At 44.1% G+C, this 23,663-nt stretch overlaps 1 protein-coding gene across 1 annotated transcript in view; it reads left to right on the plus strand.

Moving 5' to 3' along the window:
- LOC122814504 (Snf2 related CREBBP activator protein) overlaps positions 1-23,663 on the plus strand; it is a 3,617,155-nt gene that overhangs the window by 3,237,692 nt on the left and 355,800 nt on the right. The window contains exon 23 of the mRNA XM_044087079.1: positions 11,890-12,059. Coding sequence (XP_043943014.1) covers positions 11,890-12,059 — 170 coding nt within the window. The remainder of the gene's footprint in view (positions 1-11,889; positions 12,060-23,663) is intronic.

Here is a 23,663-nt window from a genome sequence, read left to right on the forward strand (position 1 = left end):
CACTGTTTCAGTCATTACATTTGGGTAATCTGCTGGCAGGTTGCCCTCAGTTGGCCTGATTAACAAAGTCTTGGGTCCTGCGTCGGTTGCTGTCCCTTCTTCCATGACGTCAGGTCGTCAGGGGTTTAAAACATGCAGCTGACGCTATTACATCAGTCTTTCTTGCCTTGCGGTGCCCGAAGCAGTAGTAGTTTGCAAGTGCTGGTCGGTAGACACCTGAAATTTTCGTTTTCGAGTTTCATAACAGAAGTCTTCGACTAAAAGCTAAGTACCTTGTTGGGGAAGCTTTTTCTTGCTCCTTACCGATGTCAGTAAAAGTTAATAATTGCATTACTTGTGGGAAGCAAATACCTCATAAGGATTTTCATTTGTACTGTATTCCTTGCCTAGGCCCTGACCACTATGTACCTTTCTGTCGGTTTTGTGCTTTATTTAATCAGCTCACTATCCGTCGTCAGCACATTTTTGCTTCTAAATATTTCGGTTCTCTGTTTAATTATCCCGAAATGACATTGGTTAGCCATCCGACTACCAGAATAGCAAAAAAACGCAAAGAAAAAGACCGAGACAAGCCGTTGAGGTCCAAAACTGTCAACGATGCTTTTCGTAAGCCAGTCACCAGTTCACCAGTAAACAGTGAGGTGCTTTCGCAGCCCCTGATACCTGCTACTTCTGATTCGTAGGCCTCTACTGAGACCCATTCGGAGTCCGGTATGCCGCAAGATGCTTCACCTATGGAACCCGCGGATGTCTCTACCTTGGATGGGTCCAGAGCCTCTGTGCAGGCACCGGCTTCCGAGGGTGTATTCAGGCCTACAGACTTGCATATTAAACCAACACCACCTTCAATGCTAATGCCTAAATCTCGATCTATGTCTAAAAAACTGACGCCCAGGCCACATGTTCAGGCCCCTATGCCTAAAAAACAAATGATCAAAATGGCTGAAGATTTAATTACTTTAATCAGGGGTAGTCACCCCCCACCCCCACCCCTTCTAAGACACCTAGGGCTGAGCTTGACTATGAATATTCTGAACAGGGCTTTGTTTCTTCTGACTCTTCTATTGACTTGGATTTGTCCATGCCTACTTATGAGGACTCTGATGCAGAGGATTACACCCCCCCCCCCGAGGTATTTATTTTGGGGAAACTTCACATACCTTAAGGGTGCATTTCCACTGGGAAAGTCAGGAATTTTCTGAATCCAAAACAAGGCTTAGGGATTTCCTTCTTCCTCAGCATAGGCCTTTGGCTGTACTTCCTGTACTAGATTTTGTTGTGTTTTCGGAATCCATTGTGGCCCCTGATTCCCTGCCTCTGGCCCCTAGTAAACCAGACAGATACTACAGGGTTCCTGAGTCCCACAAATTCCTTTTCAAAAATCCTGTGGGGGACCCTGAAACCATTTCTCAAGGGCCCAAGGGCATTAAGGCCTCTACTGCTAAAAATCCTACCCCTTCTGATAGAGACTCTAGGGCATTGGATAAATGGGGTAAAAAGGTTTATACTTCTGCAACCTTGGCAATCAGGACTTTAAACTGTCAATTTCACATGCTGAAATATCAACAGCATATCATGGGACTGCTTAAACAGAAAATGATGTTGATTTCTGACTGTGGAAAATAAAGATTTACAGGATTTATTGCATTCAGCTGAACAAGTTGGAAAACATACTTTGCAATGTGGTTTTGATTCTTTAGAGGCCTCTTGCAGGGCTGCTGTTACTGGGTCTGTGCTTATAAGGCATGCTTGGCTTAAGGAGCAATCTCTGCCTGATCATGTTAAAGCAAAATTGTTGGATGCTCCTTTTCATCAGGACCGTCTGTTTGGCAATAAGGCTAAAGAAGTTCTATAAAAGATGAAAGATAAAGCTAAATCTTTGCAAACTGTGAAAGATTTCTTACAAGTGCAACCTCCCAGATTTAGTAGGCACTGGCCTACTAAGAACCGGTCCTTTCCAGCTCCTTCCGGATCCACTCAAGCCAAACACAGACACTCCAAAGGCACCAGGTTTCAGTCCCAAGGGACTCTCAGAACTAAGCAATGGGGTGCTTCCACTTCAAAATCTGGAAATAACAAGACACCACACTGTGGTAAACAGTTTCAGTGACTTTCCTTTAAAGTTACCAAGCACTTACCTCTCAGCCACCCCTTTGGGGGGAAAACTGGCTCTTCATACAAAAAACTGGCAACTTATAACCCAGGACAAATGGATTTTAAATATAGTGTCCCAGGGATACAGATTTCATTTCCACACGTTGCCAGCTCCAAACGGGTGGCCAGACCTGCCCCCAAATCTGTGGGTAGAGGCTCAGAAACAAGTACTTTCTCTCCTAAACATGGGGGGCTATTCAACCAGTACCAGAAGAGGAAAAGGGACAAGGTTTCTATTCCAGACTTTTCCTGGTACCCAGAAAAGACAAATCATGGTGTCCAATTCTGGACCTGTCTACTCTAAACACCTTTCTGGACATTCCAAAATTCAAGATGTTGACTCTTCACCAGTTACTTCCTATGCTAGCAATGATGCCTGGTTGGCAGCACCAGATTTTAGAGAGGCTTACCTGCATATCCCAATCAGGGAATCTTGCAGAAGATACGTACGCTTCAAAGCAGGCTACTTGCATTGCCAGTTCTCTGCACTGCCTTTTCGCTTGTCTACTGCACCCAGGGTATTCACAAAGTGCCTGGCACCAGTAATTGCATTTTGCAGGCAAAGAAATATTCAGATATATCCATACGTGGATGATTGTCTAATTCAGGCAGAAAACCAGACTATACTTTTAAAACATCTGGCATTTGTAAAAAGGGTTCTGACTTGTCTAGGGTACACCATAAACGAAAAGAAATCACAACTGGTACCCTCTTAAAAAATTACATTCCTGGGTGCAAACTTGAATACAACTGCCCAGATGGCTTTCCTCATGCCAGAAAAGCAAATTCATTTGGTGACTTACTTGAAACAGGTGGCCACAAAAACCCTGCTATCTGCAAGACAAATGCTTCTAGCCTTGGGGTTCATGGCCTCCTCCTTTCTTCTGATTCCATATGCAAGACTACATATGAGGAAATTTCAGTGGTACTTAAAAAGTTTATGGAGTCAACAATTGTCACAGCCTGGAAACAATGATTCCCATCATACCTTGCCTACGCCTGGAGTTCCTATGATGGGCAGAGGCCTGCCACCAAAACAAGGGACTACCATTCTCACCACCCCCTTCCGCCCAAACCCTAACTACAGACGCATCAGACTATGCTTGGGGGGCTCATCTGGCAGGGAAGTGCATTCAGGGCAAATGGATCCCAAATCAAATGCATCTACATATCAATCAAAAAGAAATGCTAGCTGTACAGAATGCTCTGACAGCCTTCAAGGACTACTTTCATCCAGGACAACTAATGGTAAAGACAGACAACACCATAGTTATGTGGTACATAAACAAGCAGGAGGGTACACATTCCTACCCCCTCTGCACACTAGCCATGGCATTGTAGAACACGGCCTTGAGCTACCAAGTACAACTGCAAGCACTATTCCTGCCAGGAAAGCTGAATATTCTGGCAGACGAACTAAGCAGAAATCTCATGAACCCACACGAATGGAAACTGGAACCATGGATTTTCAATATGTTGACAAGCAAATGGGGTAGCCCAGACATAGATCTTTTTGCCTCACCCCAGAACTACCAGCTGAACAAATTTTGCACAAGAACTCCCCTCAAAAAAGCCTGGAAGGAGGATGCGCTGTCCTTCAGCTGGAAAAACCTGTCAGTCTATGCCTTTCCCCCTCTGCCTCTGCTCTCCAAAGTTCTGCTAAAAGTCAAACTGGACAAACCAAAAATGATTTTGATTGCTCCAGACTGGCCACGCCAACAATGGTACCCACTCCTGCGCAGTATCTCACAAATTTCTCCATGGCACCTGCCTCGGACAACCCTACCTTACTGTCTCAGCAGGAGAACCAAATCCTGCACCCTCCGCTCCCAACATTGAATCTTGCAGCTTGGCTAATCATTTAAATTCCCCCTTAGCATCCCTCAGCAAACCTGTGATGGATGTCATTTTGGAGGCGAGAAGACCTATTACTAGAAAATCTTATGCTGACAAATGGAAAAGATTCTGTGTCTAGAATCAATCTCAAGGGATGAGCACAGCAGCGCTCAATTTACCTCAGATTTTGCAATACTTAACCGAGGTGCTTCACAGGGGCCCATCTTTTTCCTCCATTAAAATCCATGCCTCAGCCATTTCAGCTCATTACAACACAGAACCTCCCCTCTTCTCTCATCTTCTGCTCAAGCAGTACCTCAGAGGGGCCAAAAACTTGAGACCACCCAGGAGAGCTCCAACCCCTGCATGGGACCTTAACTTTGTATTGGAGAAATTCACTCTGCCTCCTTTCGAGCCAGTTGCACCTGCAGACTTAAAATGTCTTTCTTGGAAAACAGCCTTCGTTTTAACTATCACTTCAGCTAGAAGGATATCTGAATTACAGACCCCTTATGGCAGTGGAGCCTTTCGTCATCTTTCATGCGGACAGGTTGTCACTCGGGACCAATCCATCCTTCATGCCCAAGGTGGTATCCAGTGTGGCTCTTAATCAGTCCATTCATTTGCCAACCTTCTTTCCCAATCCACAGAACAAGGGGGAGCGGATTCTGCATTCATTGGATGCACACAGACAACTTAGATTCTGCTTGGACAGGACTAAACCTTGAAGAAAATCACTGCTGGTAGCACTTGCTGCAGGGGCAGAGGGAAAGGCTATTTCAAAACAAACCATTTCTAAATGGATAAGCCATTGCATTCATTTCTGCTATAAGCACCATGGAAAACCTATCCCCCAGGGGTTCAGATCCCATTCCACCAGGGCTACATCTACTTCTACAGCCTTTCTCAGAGGTGTTCCCACCAGGGATATTCTAGAAGCTGCTACCTGGAGTTCAGTTCATACTTTCACCAAGCATTATCAAGTAAAAATTTTCTCTAAATCCAGAGCTGGCTTTGCCACTGCTGTTTTGCAGGGCCTCATAGCTGGTCCTAATGCTGTATAAATCCATCCTCCCCAACCATAGTTTTGGGAATCTACCCAAATGTAATGACTGCAACCGTGAAACATGAAGAACATAGTACAGTTGTGTCCACTTACCATAAATGTAGATGTTCGAGTGTATTCACTGTTGCAGTCCTGGGTACCCTCCCTCCAGCCCCCTGTTTTTCTCTTACTATACCTCTACTTTATTTTACTATGCTTAAAAGCCTTTTTGATGTATTTGCTTTTGTTTGGAGGTATATTTTTGTGTTTTTAATTAAATATATATATATTTTGTTCCCATTTCGGGCGTACCTGACATCTTGGGCAAGAAAAACTTATGTAATGGAGTCTGCTGAATTTGTTATACCCCTGACGACCTGATATCATGGAAGAAGGGACAGCAACCCTTGCAGGACCCAAGACTTTGTTAATCAGGCCGACTGAGGGCAACCTGCCAGCAGATTACCCAAATGTAATGACTGCAACAGTGAATAACACTCTAACATCTACATTTATGGTAAGCATACTCAACTGCACTTTACTGGGTCTGTGCTCAGAAGGCATGCTTGGTTTAAGAAGCAATCTTTGCCTGATCATGTTAAAGCTAAATTGTTGGATGCTGCTTTACATCAGGACCGCCTGTTTGGCAACAAGGCTGAGGAAGTTTGTAAAAAAGATGGAAGATAAAGCTAAATCTATGCAAACTGTTAAAGATTTTTTACAAGTTCAGCCTCCTAGATTTAGTAGGCACTGGCCGTTTAAGAATTGGTCCTTTCCAGCCCCTTCCAGGTCTTCTCAAACCAAATCCAGACACAGCAAAGGCCCCAGGTTTCAGTCCCAGGGGACACACAGAACTAAGCAGTGGGGGGCCTCCACTTCCAAATCTGGGAATAAGAAGATTCCCCCCTATGGTAAACTGTCTCAATGACTTCCTTTTAAAATTTCCAAGCACTTATCAACTGACTGCCCGTTTGGGGGAAAAGATTGCTCTTCATGCAAAGAATTGGGAACTCATTACCCATGACAAATGGGTTTTAAATGTTGTGTCCTAGGGATACAGATTTCACTTCCACACGTTGCCAACTGCAAGTGGGTGGCCGGACCTACCCCCAAATCAGTGGGCAGAGGCCCAAAAACAAGTACTTTCTCTCTTAAGCATGAGAGCTATATATAACTGGTAACAGAACAGGAAACTGGACAAAGTTTCTACTTAAGACTTTTCCTGGTACCCAGGAAAGACAATTCATGGCGTCTTCTCCTGACCTGTCTGCTCTAAACACCTTTTTGGAGATTCCAAAATTCAAGATGCTGACTTTTCACCAATTACTTCCTATGCTAGGCAAAGATGCCTGGTTGGCAACTCTAGATTTAAAAGAAGCATACCTGCACATCCCAATCAGGGAATCTTGTAGACGATACCTACGCTTCAAAGCAAGCTACATGCAGTATCAGTTCTCTGCATTGCCCTTTGGCTTATCTACTGTGCCCAGGGTATTCACAAAGTGCCTAGCTCCAGTTATTGCATTTTGCAGTCAAAGAAATATTCAAATATACTCATACCTGGACGATTGTCTAATTCAGGCAGAAAGCCAGGACATACTTTTGAATCATCTGGCCTTCGTACAAAGGGTTCTAACTTGTCTGGGGTACACCATAAACGAAAAGAAATCACACCTGGTACCCTGTCAACATATTATATTTCTGGGAGCAAGCTTGAATACAACTTTCCCAGATGGCTTTCCTCACGCCAGAAAAACAAATTCATTTGACAACCTACTTCAAACAAGTGGCCACAAAAACCCTGCTATCTGCAAGACAAATACTGCAAGCCTTGGGGTTCATGGCCTCCTGCATTCTTCTCATTCCATATGCAAGACTGCATATGAGGAAACTACAGTGGTATCTAAAAAGCCTATGGTGTCAACATTCTCAGGATCTAGAAACAATGATTCCTATCATACCTTGTCTATGCCTAGAGTTCCTTTGGTTGGCAGAGGCCTGCCACCGAAACAAGGGACTACCTTTCACACCACCCCCTGCCGCCAAAACCCTAACAACAGACGTCTCAGACTATGCATTGGGGGCTCACCTGGCAGGGAAGTGCATTCAGGGCAATTGGAACCCAAGTCAAATGCACCTGCATATGAATCAAAAAGAAATGTTAGTTGTACAGAATGCTCTGACAGCCTTCAAGGACCACATTCTTCCAGGACATCTAATGGTAAAGACGGACAACACCACTGTTATGTGGTACATAAAAAAGCAGGGGAGTGCACATTCTTACCCCCTAGGGGGGTGCACATTCTTACCCCCTCTGCAGACTAGCCATGGCATTGCGGAACACAGCCTTGAGCTACCAAGTGCACCTACAAGCTCAATTCCTGCCAGGAAAATGAAATACACTGGCAGGCGGACTAAACAGAAACCTCATGGACCCACACGAGTGGAAAACTGGAACCAAGGATTTTCAACATGTCGACAAGCAAATGGGGGGAGCCCAGATATAGACCTGTTTGCCTCTCCCCAGAACTACCAATTGGACAAATTTGCACAAGGACTCCCCACAAATAAGCCTGGAAAGTGGATGCTCTGTCCTTCAGCTGGAAAAACCTATCAGTCTATGCCTTCCCCCCTCTGTCTCTGCTGTCCAAAGTCCTACTAAAAATCAAACCGGTCAAACCATGGATGATTTTAATTGCTCCAGACTGGCCGTGTACCCCCTGCTGAGCAGTGTGTCACAGTTATCCCCATGGCACCTGCTCCAGAGTCCTTTCCTGTTGTCTCAGCAGGAGAACCAGATTCTGCACCCTCAGCTTCTAACACTTGAACCTTGCTGCCTGGCTAATTACATAATCTCTCCTTTACCATCCCTCAGTAAACCAGTGATGGATATCATTTTAGAGGCAAGGAGGCATAGTATTAGAAAATCATATGCTGAAAAATGGAAAAGATTCTGTGCCTGGAATCAATCTCAAGGGATGAGCACAGCAGCACCCAATTTCCCTCAGATTTTACAATACTTAACTGAGATGCTTCACAAGGGCCTGTCTTTTTCCTCCATTAAAATCCACGCCTCAGCCATTTCAGCTCATTATAACACAGAACCTCCTCTCTTCTCTATTCCACTGCTAAAGCAGTTCCTCAGAGGGGCCAAAAATTTGAGACCATCCAGGAGAGCTCCAACCCCAGTCCTGGGACCTTAACTTTGTCTTGGAGAAACTCACTCTACCTCCTTTTGAGCCAGCTGCTAATGCAGACTTAAAATTTCTTTCTTGGAAAACAGTTTTCTTTTTAGCAATCACTTCAGCTAGAAGGATACCTGAATTACAGGCCCTTATGGCAGTGGAGCCTTTCATCATCGTTCATGCGGACAGGGTGTCCCTCAGAAACGATCCATCCTTCATGCCCAAGGTGGTATCCAGTGTGACTCTTAATCAGTCCATTAATTTGCCAACCTTCTTTCCCAATCCACAGAATAAAGGGGAACGGATACTGAATTCCTTAGATGTGCACAGACAACTTAGATTCTACTTGAACAGGACTAAACCTCAAAGGAAATCTGAACAACTGCTGGTGGCATTTGCTGCAGGGGCAGAGGAGAAGGCTGTTTCAAAGCAAACCATTTCTAAATGGATAAGCCATTGCATTCATTTCTGGTATAAGCACCATGGAAAACCTATCCCCAGGGGATCAGACCTCACTCCACCAGGGCTGCATCTACCTCTACAGGCTTTCTCAGAGGCGTCCCTACCAGGGACATCCTTGAAGGTGCTACCTGGAGTTCTGTATGTGCTTTCACCAAGCATTATCATTTGCCAATTTTCTCTAAATCCAGAGCTGGCTTTGCCACTGCAGTTTTGCAGGGCCTTATAGCTGGCCCTAATGCTATCTAAATTCCTCCTCCCATCCACAACTTTGGGAGTCTACCCAAATGTAATGACTGTAACAGTGAAACATGAACATAATACAGTTGTGTACACTTAACATAAATGTAGATGTTCGAGTGTATTCACTGTTGCAGTCCTGGTTACCCCTCCCTCCAGCCCCCTAACTTCTTTTGGTTATACCACTACTTTCCTTTACTGTGCTTAAAAGCCTTTTTGATGTATTTGCTTTTTTGTTGGAGGTATATCATTGTACTTTTATATTTAATTGCTTCCCATTAGGGGGGCACCTGACATCTTGGGCAAGAAAAAGTGATGTAATGGTGTCTGCTGCATATTTTATACCCCTGACGATCTGATGTCATGGAAGAAGGGACAGCAACCGACGCAGGACCCAAGACTTTGTTAATCAAGCCGACTGAGGGCTACCTGCAAGCAGATAACCCAAATCTAATGACTGCAACAGTAAATGCACTCTAGCATCTATATTTATGGTATGTTTACACAACTGTACTTTTTAAGGCATCCATTATTCCTATGCTCCCCCTGGCCAATCTCCACATGAGAATGTTTCAGTGGTTTTTGAAGTCAGTTTCGCTTCAACATGAACATCCTCTAGACTTTATAGTTCCTCTCCTTCCTTGTCTCAAGAAGGAACTTCACTGGTAGATCCAGCAGTTTTCTCTAAATCCATGGCTTCCTTTTTATCCCCCTATTCCCTCTCAGGAATTGGTCCCAGATGCCTCAGATGTGGGATGGTGGGAGGCATTTGGCTCCTTATAGTTACAGGGGTGTGGTAGCCTCTTGGAGCACATCAGTGTGAGAGATGAGCTCTTATGCAGCCTCTTCAGGTTTTTCATCCTCTTTTTCCTCTAGTGCGCCTCAAGTTATTCACAGACAATACACAGTGACATGGTTATGTCAGCAAACAGGGCAGAACAAGATCTTAACTTCTTTGCCAGTTGGCACTCCTAGTATGGTATCTTGCTGTCCAGTATCAAGTGACTCTTCAGGCAGTTTACATCCCTTCAGGTAAAAAAATTGTGGCAGACACTCTGAGCATGTCCTTAACTCAGTCCCATGAATGGATGTTTCACAGGGATGTGTTTCTGTACATTGTCAGCCAGCGGGGTACTCCTCCATTAGATCTGTTTGCCTCCCCTCTGAACAGGCAACTTTCCTCTGTTTTTTTGCCAGAGTTCCGGGTTTTCTGGTGTGGAAGGTGGACTCCCTCTCTTTTTCTTGGAAGGGTATGTTTTCTTTATGCATTTCCTTCCCTTCTTCTCATTCCAAAAATCCTGTTCAAAATTAAACGGGTTTCTCCCAAAATCTTGTTGGTGGTTCTCTTTTGGCCGAGACAACATTGGTTCTCTCTTCTGCATTTAGCCAAAGGCATTCATCACAAGTTACCTCACCGGGTGGATCTAATTATACAAGACCAAGGGATCTCTCCTCCATCCCCACCTGTCCACTCTTCAACTGACACTGTGGGTGATAACATTTTGATTCCGAATAGACACATTTTTTTTTTCTGAGGATGTGCTGTGGGTCCTCCAAGAGGCCAGGAAAACTACTAATAGGAGATCCTGCTTACCAAATGGAAGAGGTTTTCTTTCTGGCTTTTGTCACAGCCTGGACCCACTTACTGTGGATATTCTTTTGTTCTCTTATTTGTGTGAGTTGCTCAATGCTACTTTGGCCTATTCTTCTATTAAGGCCCACTTATCAGCTATCCCTGCTTGTCTGCCTTTATCTTCTTTACACTCTAGATTTGAGGCTTAACAATTAAAGGAGACTCCTTCCTGAGATCTTAATTTTGTTTTGAAGAAGTGGACTCGGGTTCCTTTTGAGCCTGCTGCTTCAGCTTCCTTACAACATGGTTCTTGGAAGACTGTTCTTTTGTTGGCCCTCACTTCTGCCAGACAGGTGTCTAAGCTACAAGCCCTTATGGCTTGTCCTTCTTTTTTGATATTTCATAAAGACAAGGGTGTCTTTGCAAACTAATTCTCCTTTTATACTTAAGGTGGCTATTGAGTTGTCTCTTAATCAGTCTATTAATTTGCCTGCTTTCTCCACTCTCCACAATCTGACAGTGAGAGAGCGCTGCATACTTTGGATATGCATAGACAACTCAGATTTTATTTGGATAGGACTAAAACTATTAGAAACTGATCAGTGTTTTTGTTTCTTTTCATCCCAGGTCCTTGGGATTAGCTGTATCCAAGCAAACAAATTCTTTGATTTCAAAGGCCATTTCCTTTTGTTATACTTCTCATAGTAAGAGCCTTCCTTCATCTGTAAAGGCTTATTCTGCTAGAGCTAGAGTTGTGGTGGCTTCTGGTGCTTTTTTCAAGGGGTCGGATACTAATTCTTTTCTTGGAGCAGCTATCTGGACTTCTGTGCATACTTTTACCAAGCACTACAAGTTGGATGTTACCTCCACAGCTGGTCTTGCTAGGGCCATTCGTCATGGCTTCTTACAGGGCTCTACTACTCCTTCCTCCTTTCAGGTTTCTTCTTGAGCTTTGGCACTCTCCCTGAAGTGAAGAATACTGCAACAGTGAATGTAAGGACAAAGTACAGTTGTGTAAAATCTTGCTATAACAGTTGATGTCCTTTGGTTCACTGTGTAAGAGTTCACTTCCTCCTTCCCCTTAGTGATTTCCTTCCTGGGTGTATTGTTTACCCCCTGGGATTTGCTAGACTGGGGTTCATACCGGGGCAGTCAGTTCTAATGATGGTATGTGTGATGTTCGGTGTACCTTAAAGTAACAATAGGCTTTGGTATACTGGCTGATGTCAGGCTACCCACGGCAGGGAATTCCATAAGTGAAGAATACTGCAACACTGGAAGGAAAGGACATCTACTGTTATGGTAAGATTTTACACAAATGTACATTTACAGGTGACTTATCAGCTCTTAAATGTAAGAGTGGGCATTCTAAATTTTATGAATTCTTGTCATTTCAGGCAAACTGCAGACCCTTGATATTTTACTCAGACAGCTGAAGATGGGAGGTCACAGAGTGCTTATCTTCACACAGATGACACGAATGCTGGATGTGTTGGAGCAGTTCCTTAACTTTCATGGGCACATTTACCTGAGGTTGGATGGAACAACAAGGGTAGATCAAAGACAGGTATTGGTCTTTGCTATACCTTATTGTGTTTGATATATCACTCCTTATACATACATATATATTTATTTACACACATCCATATATACATGTGTGCATGCATGTTTGTCTGTGTGTGTGTATATGTATATATATATATATATATATATATATATGTGTGTGTGTGTGTGTGTGTGTGTGTGTATAGCGTGTGTGTGTGTGTGTATATATATATATATAAGGCCTACTTCATTTCAGTCCCTATTATTCTCTCACTGTGATATGCACATGCTTAGATTAGCTGTGTGGTCGTAATCCTTTTCTTTTACTTTTAACTTTTTTCCTACTGTAAAAGATTTATTTCCAAACTTAGTCTTTTGGAAGATCATCTGGTCAGAAAAAAAGTTTGTATCGTGACCATAAGGGTTAGTCTTTGAAAATTGCATTATATTATACTTGGATCAAACACATGAATTAATATGAGAATCAAAATGTAAGGGTGGGGAGTCTTCTAGAAGCAAGAGGGCAGTATTCTTTGAGAGAGAATCTTCTTTAGAAATACAAGACCTCTTTGTTTCCTAATTATCTTCAGTACTCTTATCGTCTTCCTCATCAGGCAGTATGTCCTTATTTACTTGGCATGCTGCTAGGAAAAATTCGAAAATGTATCCTTACTATTAGCTGGTTGACATCCCATCATAATCTACTATGTCTGTAGATTGTTCTTTTATAGATGTAGCTGGTGTTGTCTTTTTCATCCGACTCAACTGATGGGGTATGGATTCATTGGATCCGACCTCTGTGCCTTTTACCCATAATTCCCTTTTGATTGCAAGGCCTCAGCATTCAAGTGTTAAGTTCTTTCTCTGTCTATAACTTTTTTCGGTGGGATAATTTTCACCATGTGCGATGTAATTAAATCTTTTGTTGTTGATTTTGTATAGGTTTTTTGGAAGTTTCCTCCTCTTGCCTTCCTGTCCTACTTAAAATAGTCATCCAGGAGATCCTACCTGACCAGCAAGGATCAGAGCTGGTCAAGGTTCTTTTGGTTCCAGAAAGACTCAGGACGTCAGGCCTGTTCTGGACTTTATCCACCTCAACCAGTTTGTGGAACAGTGTGTCTTCTAGATAGTCCTTGTTCAGTCCGTTCTACTTCTCCTGAGGAAAGATGACGATGGGCTTGACAGATCTCCAGAACTCCTACTAACGTATCAAGATAATGAGGCAGTCCAGGAGATAATACAGTGAATATAAAAAGTGTACACACCCCTGTTAAAATGCCAGATTTTTGTGATGTAAAAAAATGAGAGCACAAAAAATCATTTCAAAATTTTTCCCACCTTTAATGTGATCTATAACCTGTACAGTTCAGTTGAAAAACGAGCGAATTTGTTAGGGGGAGAAATATAAAAAATAACGTGCAATAAGCTGGTTGCATAAGTGTGCACACCCTTAAACTATTACTTTGTTGAAGCTCCTTTTGATTTAATTACAGCATTCAGCCTTCTTGGGTAGGAGTTTGTCAGCATGGCACATTTTGACTTGACAATAGTTGCCCACTCTTCCTTGCAAAAGCGCTCCGAATCTGACGGATTGCTAGGGCATCTCTTGTGCACAGCCCTCTTCAGATCACCCCACAGATTTTCTATTGGATTTAAGTCTAGGCTCTGGCTGGGCCATTCCAAAATTTAAATTTTCTTGCACTGAATCCATTCTTTTGTTGATTTGGATGTGTGCTTGGGGTCATTGTCATGTTGAAAGTTGAAATTCTTCTTCATTTTCAGCTTACTAGCAGACGCTTGAAGGTTTTAGGCCAAAAGTGACTGGTATTTGGAGCTGTTCATAATTCCCTCCGCCTTGACTAAAGCCCCAGATGTTCATCATGTTTCACTGAAGCAGTCATTACAGTTGGGTTATCCTGCTGGCAGGCTACCCGCAGTCGGCCTGAATTCCAAAGTCCTGGTCTGGCGTCGGCTGCTGTCGCCTCCTCCCTGACGTCACTGCGGCAGGGGTATAAAAGATGCAGCAGACGCCATTTTCTTCAGTCTTTCTTGCCGCGCAGTGCCCAAAGCAAAAGTAGTTCGCAAGTGCCGGTCGGCCGACTCCTGAGATTTTCACGTTTGAATTTCAGATCCGAAGTCTTCATTAAAGCTAAGTACCCCATTGGGGAAACTTTTTCTTGCTCCAGACCGATGTCAGAAAAAGTTTATAATTGTATTTCTTGTGGGAAGCAAATACCTCATAAGGATTTTCATTCTTACTGTATTCCTTGCCTAGGCCCTGACCACAACGTTGCTAGTTGTTGGTTTTGTGCTAGATTTAACCAACGCACTATTAAGCGTCGGTGCGATTTTGCATTTCATTATTTTGGCAGAAGATTTAATTATATAATGCCGTCGGAACAGCCGACTACCGGAATTTATAAAAAGTGCAAAGAAAAGGACAGGCATCCGAGGTCCAAAACCGACGACAAGGCTTCAGCTAGGCCAGTCGCCGGTTCTCAGTGAGGAGCTTTCGCAGCCCCTGACGCCCGCTACCTCAGAGGCACAGGCTGCTTCCGACTCCCACATGGAGCAGAGTAGGCCGCTGGAAACTCAAGGTATTGGACCCTCGGTAACTATTCCCTCAGATGGGTCCAGAGCCGCTGAGCAGGCATCGGCTTCTGAGGGTGTTTTCAGGCCTTCACAGTTATATGTAAAAACAACTTCAGCTTCAAAGGCAAAGACTAAAGCACCTCAAAAGACAAAGAAACAAGTACAACATTCACCAGGACAGGCCTCCATGCCTAAAAAACAGATGCTTAAAATGGCGGAAGACCCAATTACTTTGATCAGGAGTTCCCATCCTCTCCTGATAAGAGACCTAGGCAAGAGACAGAATATGAATCTTCAGATAAAGTTTCCATTTCCTCTGATTCCTCTTCTGAACAGGGATACTCTTCCTCCTTATGAGGATTGTGATGCTGAAGAATCTATCCCTTCAGCCTCTCCTCCTGAAGATTATTCCTTTGGGGAGACCCTGCATACTGTGAGGGAGCATTTTCATTGGGAAAGCCAAGATTACTCCGAATCTAAGAAAAGGCTCAGAGATTTTCTTTTACTACCTCAGAGATTTTCTTTTACTACCTCAGCACAGGCCCCTTGGTATTCCTCCTGTTTAAGACATTGTAGATGATGTATTTATAGAGTCCAGTCTCACTCCTGACTCTCTAGCACCAGCTCCTGTTAAGCCAGACAGATACTACAGGGTTTCCTGATTCACATAAATTTCTTTATAGAAACCCTGCTGCTGACCCAGAAACTATTTCTCAGGGTCCCAAAGGGGTCAAGGCGTCCACTGCAAAAAACCCTATTCCCTCTGATAGGGATTCATGGGCCCTGGACAGATGGGGGGAAAAGATTTACACTTCTGCTACTTTGGATGCAAGGGCCTTAAATTGTCAATTTCATATGCTTAAATATCAACAGTATCTTATGTCACTACTAAAACAGAAAATGTTAAATTCTGAATGTGCAGAAAACAAAGAAATGCAGGATTTATTGCATGCAGCTGAACAAGTGGGAAAGCATACTTTGCAATGTGGTTTTGATTCTCTGGAGGCCTACTGCAGGGCCGCTGTTACGGGTTCTGTTATTAGGAGGCATGCTTGGTTAAAGGAACAGAATCTGCCTGATCATGTTAAAGCAAAATTATTAGATGCTCCATTACAGCATGTTACCTTGTTTGGTGTAAAAGCAGAAGAAGTGTTGAAGAAAATGGAGGACAAAGCAAAAATCTATGCAAACAGTCAAGGATTTCTTACAGATACAACCTCCCAGATTTAGCAGGAACTGGCCTGCAAATAATTGGTCCTTTCCAGGGTCAGACAGGCCACAGAGGTAGATACAGAGAGACGGCCCATAGGCAGATCCTAGCCCCAGGGCTCATACAGGTCTAAACAATGGGGTGCTTCTATCTCCAAAAGTGGATAAGATAAATCGCAGCCATACAGGAAACAGTCTCAATGACTTTCCCCTGCCAGCACCGAGCACTTATCTTTTGGCAGCCCCTTTAGGGGGAAAACTAGCACTTTTTTCTCAAAATTGGCACATGATCACCCAGCACAAATGGGTCCTGAATATAGTTTCTCAAGGCTACAGGTTCCATTTTCACACCCTGCCAAGGGCAAACAGAATGCCAGACCTGCCAAGTAATCAATGGGCAGAGGCTCAAAAACAAGTTTCAGCCCTTGTGGACATGAGGGCCATTCAGCGAGTGCCACAGCAAGAGCAGGGACTAGGATTTTACTCAAGACTCTTCTTGGTGCCCAGAAAGGACAATGCATTGAGACCGATACTGGACCTGTCTATTCTAAACACATTTCTGGATATTCCGAAATTCAAAATGTTGAGACTGCAGCAGCTTCTGCCAATGCTGGACAAGAAGGCATGGCTTGTGACTTTAGACCTAAAAGAGGCATACCTGCATGTCCCAATCAGACATTCATGCAGAAGATACCTCAGATTTATAGCTGGCTCAATGCACTACCAATTCTCTACACTGCCCTTTGGCTTATCTACTGCGCCCAGGGTCTTCACAAAATGCCTGGCACCAGTAATTGCATTTTGCAGACATAGAGGAATACAAATTTATCCTTACTTGGACAATTGCCTTATTCAAGCAGAGAACAAAGACATTCTGCTACAGCATCTGGCATTTGTAAAAAGATTACTAACATGCCTAGGGTACACAGTAAACGAAAAGAAATCAAAACTAGTACCCTCACAAGAGATAATATTCCTGGGTGCAAGCTTAAATACAACTGCCCAGATGGCTTATCTCACGCTAGACAAACAAAGACAACTGACTACTTATTTCAAAATGTTGGCAACAAAGACCCAGTTATCTGCAAGAAAAATTCTGCAGGCTTTGGGCTTCATGGCATCCTGCATACTGCTAATTCCATATGCAAGACTGCATATGAGGAAACTTCAATGGTACCTAAAAATAGTTTGGACTCAACATTGCCACAGCCTGGAAACAATAATTACCCTCATTCCCTGCCTGCAACAGGAGTTTCGATGGTGGGCAAAAGCCTGTCATCACAACATGGGGCAGCCATTCACCGTACCCACAGCCAGGCAGACATTGACAACAGATGCATCAGATTATGCCTGGGGGGCCCATATGGCAGGAAGATGTATTCAGGGCACATGGTCCGCAAGCCGAATGCATCTACATATCAATCAAAAAGAGATGCTAGCTGTTCAAAATGCCCTGACAGCCTTCAAGGGTCTACTTCATCCAGGACAGCTGTTGATAAAGACGGACAATACTACAGTCATGTAGTACATAAACAAGCAGGGAGGCACACATTCCTACCCCCTCTGCAGACTAGCCATGACTTTGTGGGACACAGCATTGACTTACCAAGTACATCTGCAAGCACAATACCTGCCAGGAAGGATAAATTCTCTGGCAGGCGAACTAAGCGGAAACCTAATGGAGCCCCACGAGTGGAAAGTGGATCCACAAGTCTTCAGCATGATAACAAGGAAAATGGGGATGCCCGGACATAGACTTCTTTGTCTCGCCTCACAACTGCCAACTATAGAAATTCTGCACAAGGACTTATCACAAGCTAGCATGGAAAGTGGGCGCGCTCTCTTTCAGATGGAAAAACTTAACAGTATATGCCTTTTCCCCACTTCCTCCCCTCCCCAAGGTACTCCTAATGGTCAGACAAGAGAAGCCAAAAATGATACTGATTGCCCAGGACTGGCCCCGCCAGCACTGGTACCCAATCCTAATGAGCTTGTCTCAATGCCCGACCTGGACATTGCCTAAAATTCCTAACTTATTGACTCAACAAAACAGTCAGATCCTGCACAGCCATCTCAGGACCTTAAACTTGGCAGCATTGCGGATAATGTAACCATTCAAAACACGCCTCTGTCTAAAGCAGTGATGGATGTTATTTTGGAGGCCAGGAGGCCTAGCACCAGAAAATCTTATGCAGAAAAATGGAAGAGATTCTGTGCTTGGAACCAGGCACAAGGAATCGACACAATTGTACCAAATATTCCTCAGATTTTACAATACTTAACTGAGATGTTGGACAAAGGCCTATCATTTTCCTCTATTAAGATTCATGCCTCTGCCATTTCAGCTCACTACAATACAGAACCACCTCTATTCGCTCATCCATTACTAAGGCAGTACCTCAGAGGGGCCAAAAACATAAGACCCCCAAGGAGAGCACCAGTACCTGCATGGGACCTAAATTATGTCTTGGAAAAACTGACACTGCCTCCTTTTGAATCGGCCTCTACAGCTGATATAAAATTCTTATCTTGGAAAACAGCTTTGCTCCTAGCTATAACCTCTGCAAGATGATTCTCAGAGTTACAGGCACTCATGGCTGTGGAACCCTTTATGATTTTCTATCAGGACAGGGTTTCTCTGAGGACAAACCCATTGTGGCCCTGAATCAAACAATTCATTTGCCTACCTTTTATCCAAACCCACAGAATAAGGGTGAGAGACTTCTCCATTCTTTGGACATTCATAGGCAGCTACGTTTCTACTTGGACAGAACCAAAGCTTTCAGAAAAACTGAACAACTTCTAGTGGCATACGCAAAGGCGAATCCCCGACATTCCACCCAGTCAAAGGGATGTAGCAGCACAAGAAATCCAAAAGCTGCTTCAAAAAAGTCATCCGATTAGTCCCACCAGACCAGATAGAATCCTGTTTTTACTCAAGATTCCTTTTAGTGCCAAAAACGACAGGGGACTGGAGGCCAATTTTGGACCTCAGCATCCAAAACAAGTTTGTCAGACAAACCAAATTCCGGATGGTCATGGTTTAGTCTATTCTCCCATTTCTGGAGAAAGACAATTGGATGTGCTCGATAGATCTCCAGGGCACATGTTACCATATAAAGATGGACAAACACTCCAGGAAATATCTCCGCTTCCGGCTGAGAGCCAGTCACTACCAATTTTGAGCACTGCCGTTTGGTCTCTCCAGAGCCCCTAGAGTGTTCACCAAATGTATGTCACGGATTCCAAGTGTTTCCATATCTAGATGATTAAATACTAGGCCAATAGCCTGGTATCATTCTATTACTGCCCCCACCAAGCATCTACTGCTTCACGCCTTGCACTATACTCTACAGCTAGCAAGCTCCTTAGGGATCTCAATAAACAAAGAGAAGTCAAAACCAATACCTGGTCAAAGCCTAGAATTCATAGGCGCAACATTCGACACAAGGTCTTGCCTGGTCACCCTCTCGATTCACAGGCTTCAGAGACTTAAGATCTCAGCTCCAAGTGATGCTTTCTCAGGACAGATTCCCAGCTCGTTTAGTCCTTTAACTGCTAGGATCAGTGGCAACAACGATCACTATAGTTCCTCTAGCAAGACTACACATGAGATTACTACAGTGGCCCCTATTGATGCATCTCATGTCTCATCTGATCCGCATAACGAACCGCTGCAAGCAGGATCTCTGTTGATGGATGAAGCCAGAAATGGAGTTATGGAGTTGCCCCTTCTCACCCCCTTAGCCCAAGGTCATAGTGACCACGGACACATCCCTGATTTGGGGGGATTTTTTCAGGAAAAGACTGTCTAAAGTGCTTGGTTCACCATGGAGGCCAATTTGCAGATCGGCATCCTAGAACTGAGGGTGGTGCTTCTGGCATTGCAGGCATACCATTCTGCCCTCCTGTTGGGGACAATTGCTGTCCAGATGAACAATATGTCGGTCATCTGGTACATCAACAAGGAGAAACCAGATCATACCCGTTGTGTCGGGAGGCCATGAGAATTTGGCAGTGGGCGATAGCCTCCACCCGCTTTCTAGTAGTAATGCACATTCCCAGGAATTCCAACATGATTGAGGACAAACTGAGCAGATGTATTCTCCTGCCTCACTAGTGGTCCCTTAATCCAGTGGTGGGGCTGGCCTTGCTGCGACCTATTCGTATCCCCCACCAACCACAAATGCAGCAGCTACTTTGCTCTGATCCCCCCTCAGGGGGAGTCTCCAAGGGTTGGTCTAGTACACCTTTGGCCCCCGGGACTACTGTATGCCTTTCCTCTGATACCATAGTTTCTAAAGAAGGGTCTTCAGTTGAGAAGCAATGTAATCCTCATTGCACCCTACTGGCGCCGGCAAGTCTGGTTCCCTTTCCTTTGGCCTCATCTGGTTCACCGACCATGGATTCTAGATCCAAGTCCAGGACGTTTGTCACACCCACAGAGGTTGATCCATCCAAACCTATTGAGCCTCAAGCTGACAGCTTGGTTACTCCACTTCAGTAATTGCCAGGCAAAAGTTGGAAAAATCCTTCTGGCTTCCCATAATCCATCCACCAGGAAGATTTATCATAGTAAATGGAACAGATTTGTGTATTGGTCTCGTGAAGAAGGAATTGATCCCTTCTCAGCTCCAATCAGTTCGGTTTTAGAATATTTATCAATCCTACTCCATTCAGGAACTTCAGCTTCTACGATTCGGGTCCAGTTAGCAGCCATCTCAAGTTTTCACAGTGGTCTCCAGGATTCCTCTCTGGTATCTCATCTCCTCTGTAAAACCTTCTTGAAAGGGGTTTTACATACAGGACTGCCTTTCAAAGCGCCCATTGAACCTTAGAATCTCATGCTGGTCCTACAGTCTTTGACTCATAATCCCTTTGATCCTGTGGCCAATCCATTGAATTGCCAATTTTCTTCCCTAATTTCTCAAATAGAGGACAATATTGTTTGCATTTATTGGATGTACATAGACGATTACAATTCTATTTGGATAGGACTAAATCTTTCCGAAAATCTGACCAATTATTCGTAGTCTTCTCAGTACCCAAGTTGGGAAGATCAGTTTCTAAATACACATTGGCAAAGTGACTGAGAGAATGTATCTCCTTTGTCTATCAACAGAACCAAATGAGTTTAACTACAAAAATAAAGGCACATTCAACCAGATCAGTTTCTGCTTCAGTAGCTTTTCATTCTAGAGCTTCTGTGGATGACTTTTGTGCAGCAGCCACTTGGGCTTCTCCTCATACCTTTATCACTCATTACAAATTGGGCTTGGTCTCCAGGAGGAGAGCATCCTTTGGCTCAATGGTGCTCAGGAGTATCCTTCCATAGAGCCACCCGTCACAAGTAGCTGGGGATTCTATCCTATCAGTAATGAATGAAGATTTACAACATCAGATAAAGGTTATTTTCTTACCATAACGTTCCATCTGTGTTGTTGATCTTCAATCAGTCATGACATCCCACCCTCCTACCCCCTCTGAAAGACTCCTGAAGGTTCGGATTTAGTCCTGGTTACATGATAGGGCATTTGCTCAGACAAAGCCTCCACTATCTTTCCTTACGGGCAAACTCTATCTGTGGAGATGAGGAAAGGGGCACTATGATTAACCTTTAGCTAGAGAGTTTTTGGCTGGTGCGAGCTTCCTATATTGGCCAAGTCGGTTCCGAGGACGGAACCGAGACCCATCCTTCATGAATGAAAGAAGATCAACAACAAAGATGGAACGTTATGGTAAGAACATGACTTCTTTTTTGAAGTGTTGTCCTGCAACCCTCCCTATTTGAGTTTCATAAGGTTATGGTATCCCTGCAGACCCATCTGCACTTTCTTCCTAAAGTGAACTCGGATGTAATTCTTAACCAAGCAATTAACTTACCAGTTTTCTTCCCGATTTTTCAAACAAAGGAGAGTATGATAGTAGCTCGCTTGTCTCTGTTTTTCCAGCAACTAGAGTAACAGCCTATCTACTGCTTTTGTAATGTCTGCATGGGGTAAATAGTATCACTGGACACTGTAAAGAAACCTAAAGGACAGAGTATGTCTCTCGTTTAGAAATGAGTTATGGAAGTTATCTACTCATCTCAAATGCCCAGGTGAGAGCTGCTCTCTCTAAAGCTAAAAACACAGCATCAATGGGACCGGATGGTGTCCCCGGCTGTGTGCTACACGAACTCAATGAGGAACTAAACCCACACACAAGGCTGCTGTTTAATCTTAGCCTTACCACAGGATATGTACCCAAAGAGTGGCATACGGCAACTGTGGTCCCACTCCACAAAGGCGGTGCTTCTACGGACCTTGGTAATTACCGCCCCATAAGCTTAACAAGCCTGGTCTGCAAAGCTATGGAGAGGATCATAATGGAACTCATAAATAAAGACACAGGGGACCTACAGACATTGGATCCTACCCAATTCGGCTTTGTCAAGGGCAGATCATGCCTCTTGAACTTGTGACTTTTGAAACAGTCACCAAGGCCATTGATGAGGTAAGGCAGTTCACACAGCCTACCTTGACCCTTGCAAAGCTTTACACAATACCCCACTGGGTATCATAGAAAAGCTCACCAGCTTAAATGTAAACCCATATGTCACAAGATGGGTTGCAAACTGGCTCAAGGACAGAACCCACAGGGTTAGAGTTGCTGGTGCCATGTCAGACTCCAAGCCGGTCACAAGCGGTGTCCCACAAAGCTCAGTCCTGGGCCCCCTCTTGTTCGGCATCTACTTTTCAGAAGTGCAGGCAAACATAGGAGGATTTTGGCTGACAAAGTTTGCAGATGACTGCAAACTGGGCGCCATAGTTGAAAATCCATCAGACACAGATATCCTTCAGAGAGGTCTCATAGAAACGGATAACTGGTGCCAGAGCCATGGCCTTAAGCTAAACGCCAAAAAATGTATAGTCATACCCTTTGGTAAAAACAAGGTAACCCCAAGTTACCACATAGGTGGCAATCCATTAAGCACAGAAGAGGTTGTCAGGGACCTGGGGACCCAAGTTGACCGTAACCTTTCTTTTGACACTCACATTGCCAAAGTGGTGGAGGACCTTCTACATTGCCCACCTGATTATGAAGGGATTCACATCCAGATCAAGGAAGGTCATTGTTCCCCTGTACTCTTCAGTTATCAGACCAATGATTGAGTACAATGCCCCATTCGGAATGTATCTTACCCAACACCTGCAGCAATTGGAAAGACCCCAAAAGTTCCTCACCAAAAGGATAAAGGGGCTCAAAAATATGCCATATGCTGCCCGACTGAAGAAACTCCAGCTCTATTCAGTCGCATACCGTCTGCTCAGAGGTGACCTGTGCCTGACATACAAGGCCATGTCCAACCCGGAATTAATGGACATGCTCCACCTCAAAAAATCCAAATCCACCAGAGCCACAAGAGCAAGAGACTTAAACCTCAACACGGATATAAATAGGACGTGCTGGAGGGACAGATTCATCACCCAGAGACTCCCTATGCTGTGGAACAGAATCCCGGTCCATGTGAGACAGAGCACCTCGCTGGCTCTGTTCAAGAGGAATCTTGACCAGTGGATGGGAGATCGTAGGTTTACCCCGGGGATCATCTCTGTATCACTGCTGGACAGAGGCATGGCAAACTAATGGGTATAGTAAGGGGTGGTGAAAGCCACACAACTCTGGCTAGGCTTATAAATGCCCTAGGGTAGATAGCCTAGTATGAACCTATGAACCTATCTTCCTGCTATACTTGCTGTTAAACACCTCTATAACGTGTATATTAATGCAGTTTGTGAATGCTGGCAAATACACTCTTTGTTTAACTCACTATCAAAAAAAA

Source organism: Protopterus annectens, chromosome 10.part0 (assembly GCF_019279795.1).
Source record: "Protopterus annectens isolate FY-2018-M chromosome 10.part0, PAN1.0, whole genome shotgun sequence".
Taxonomy (NCBI): Eukaryota; Metazoa; Chordata; order Ceratodontiformes; family Protopteridae; genus Protopterus; species Protopterus annectens.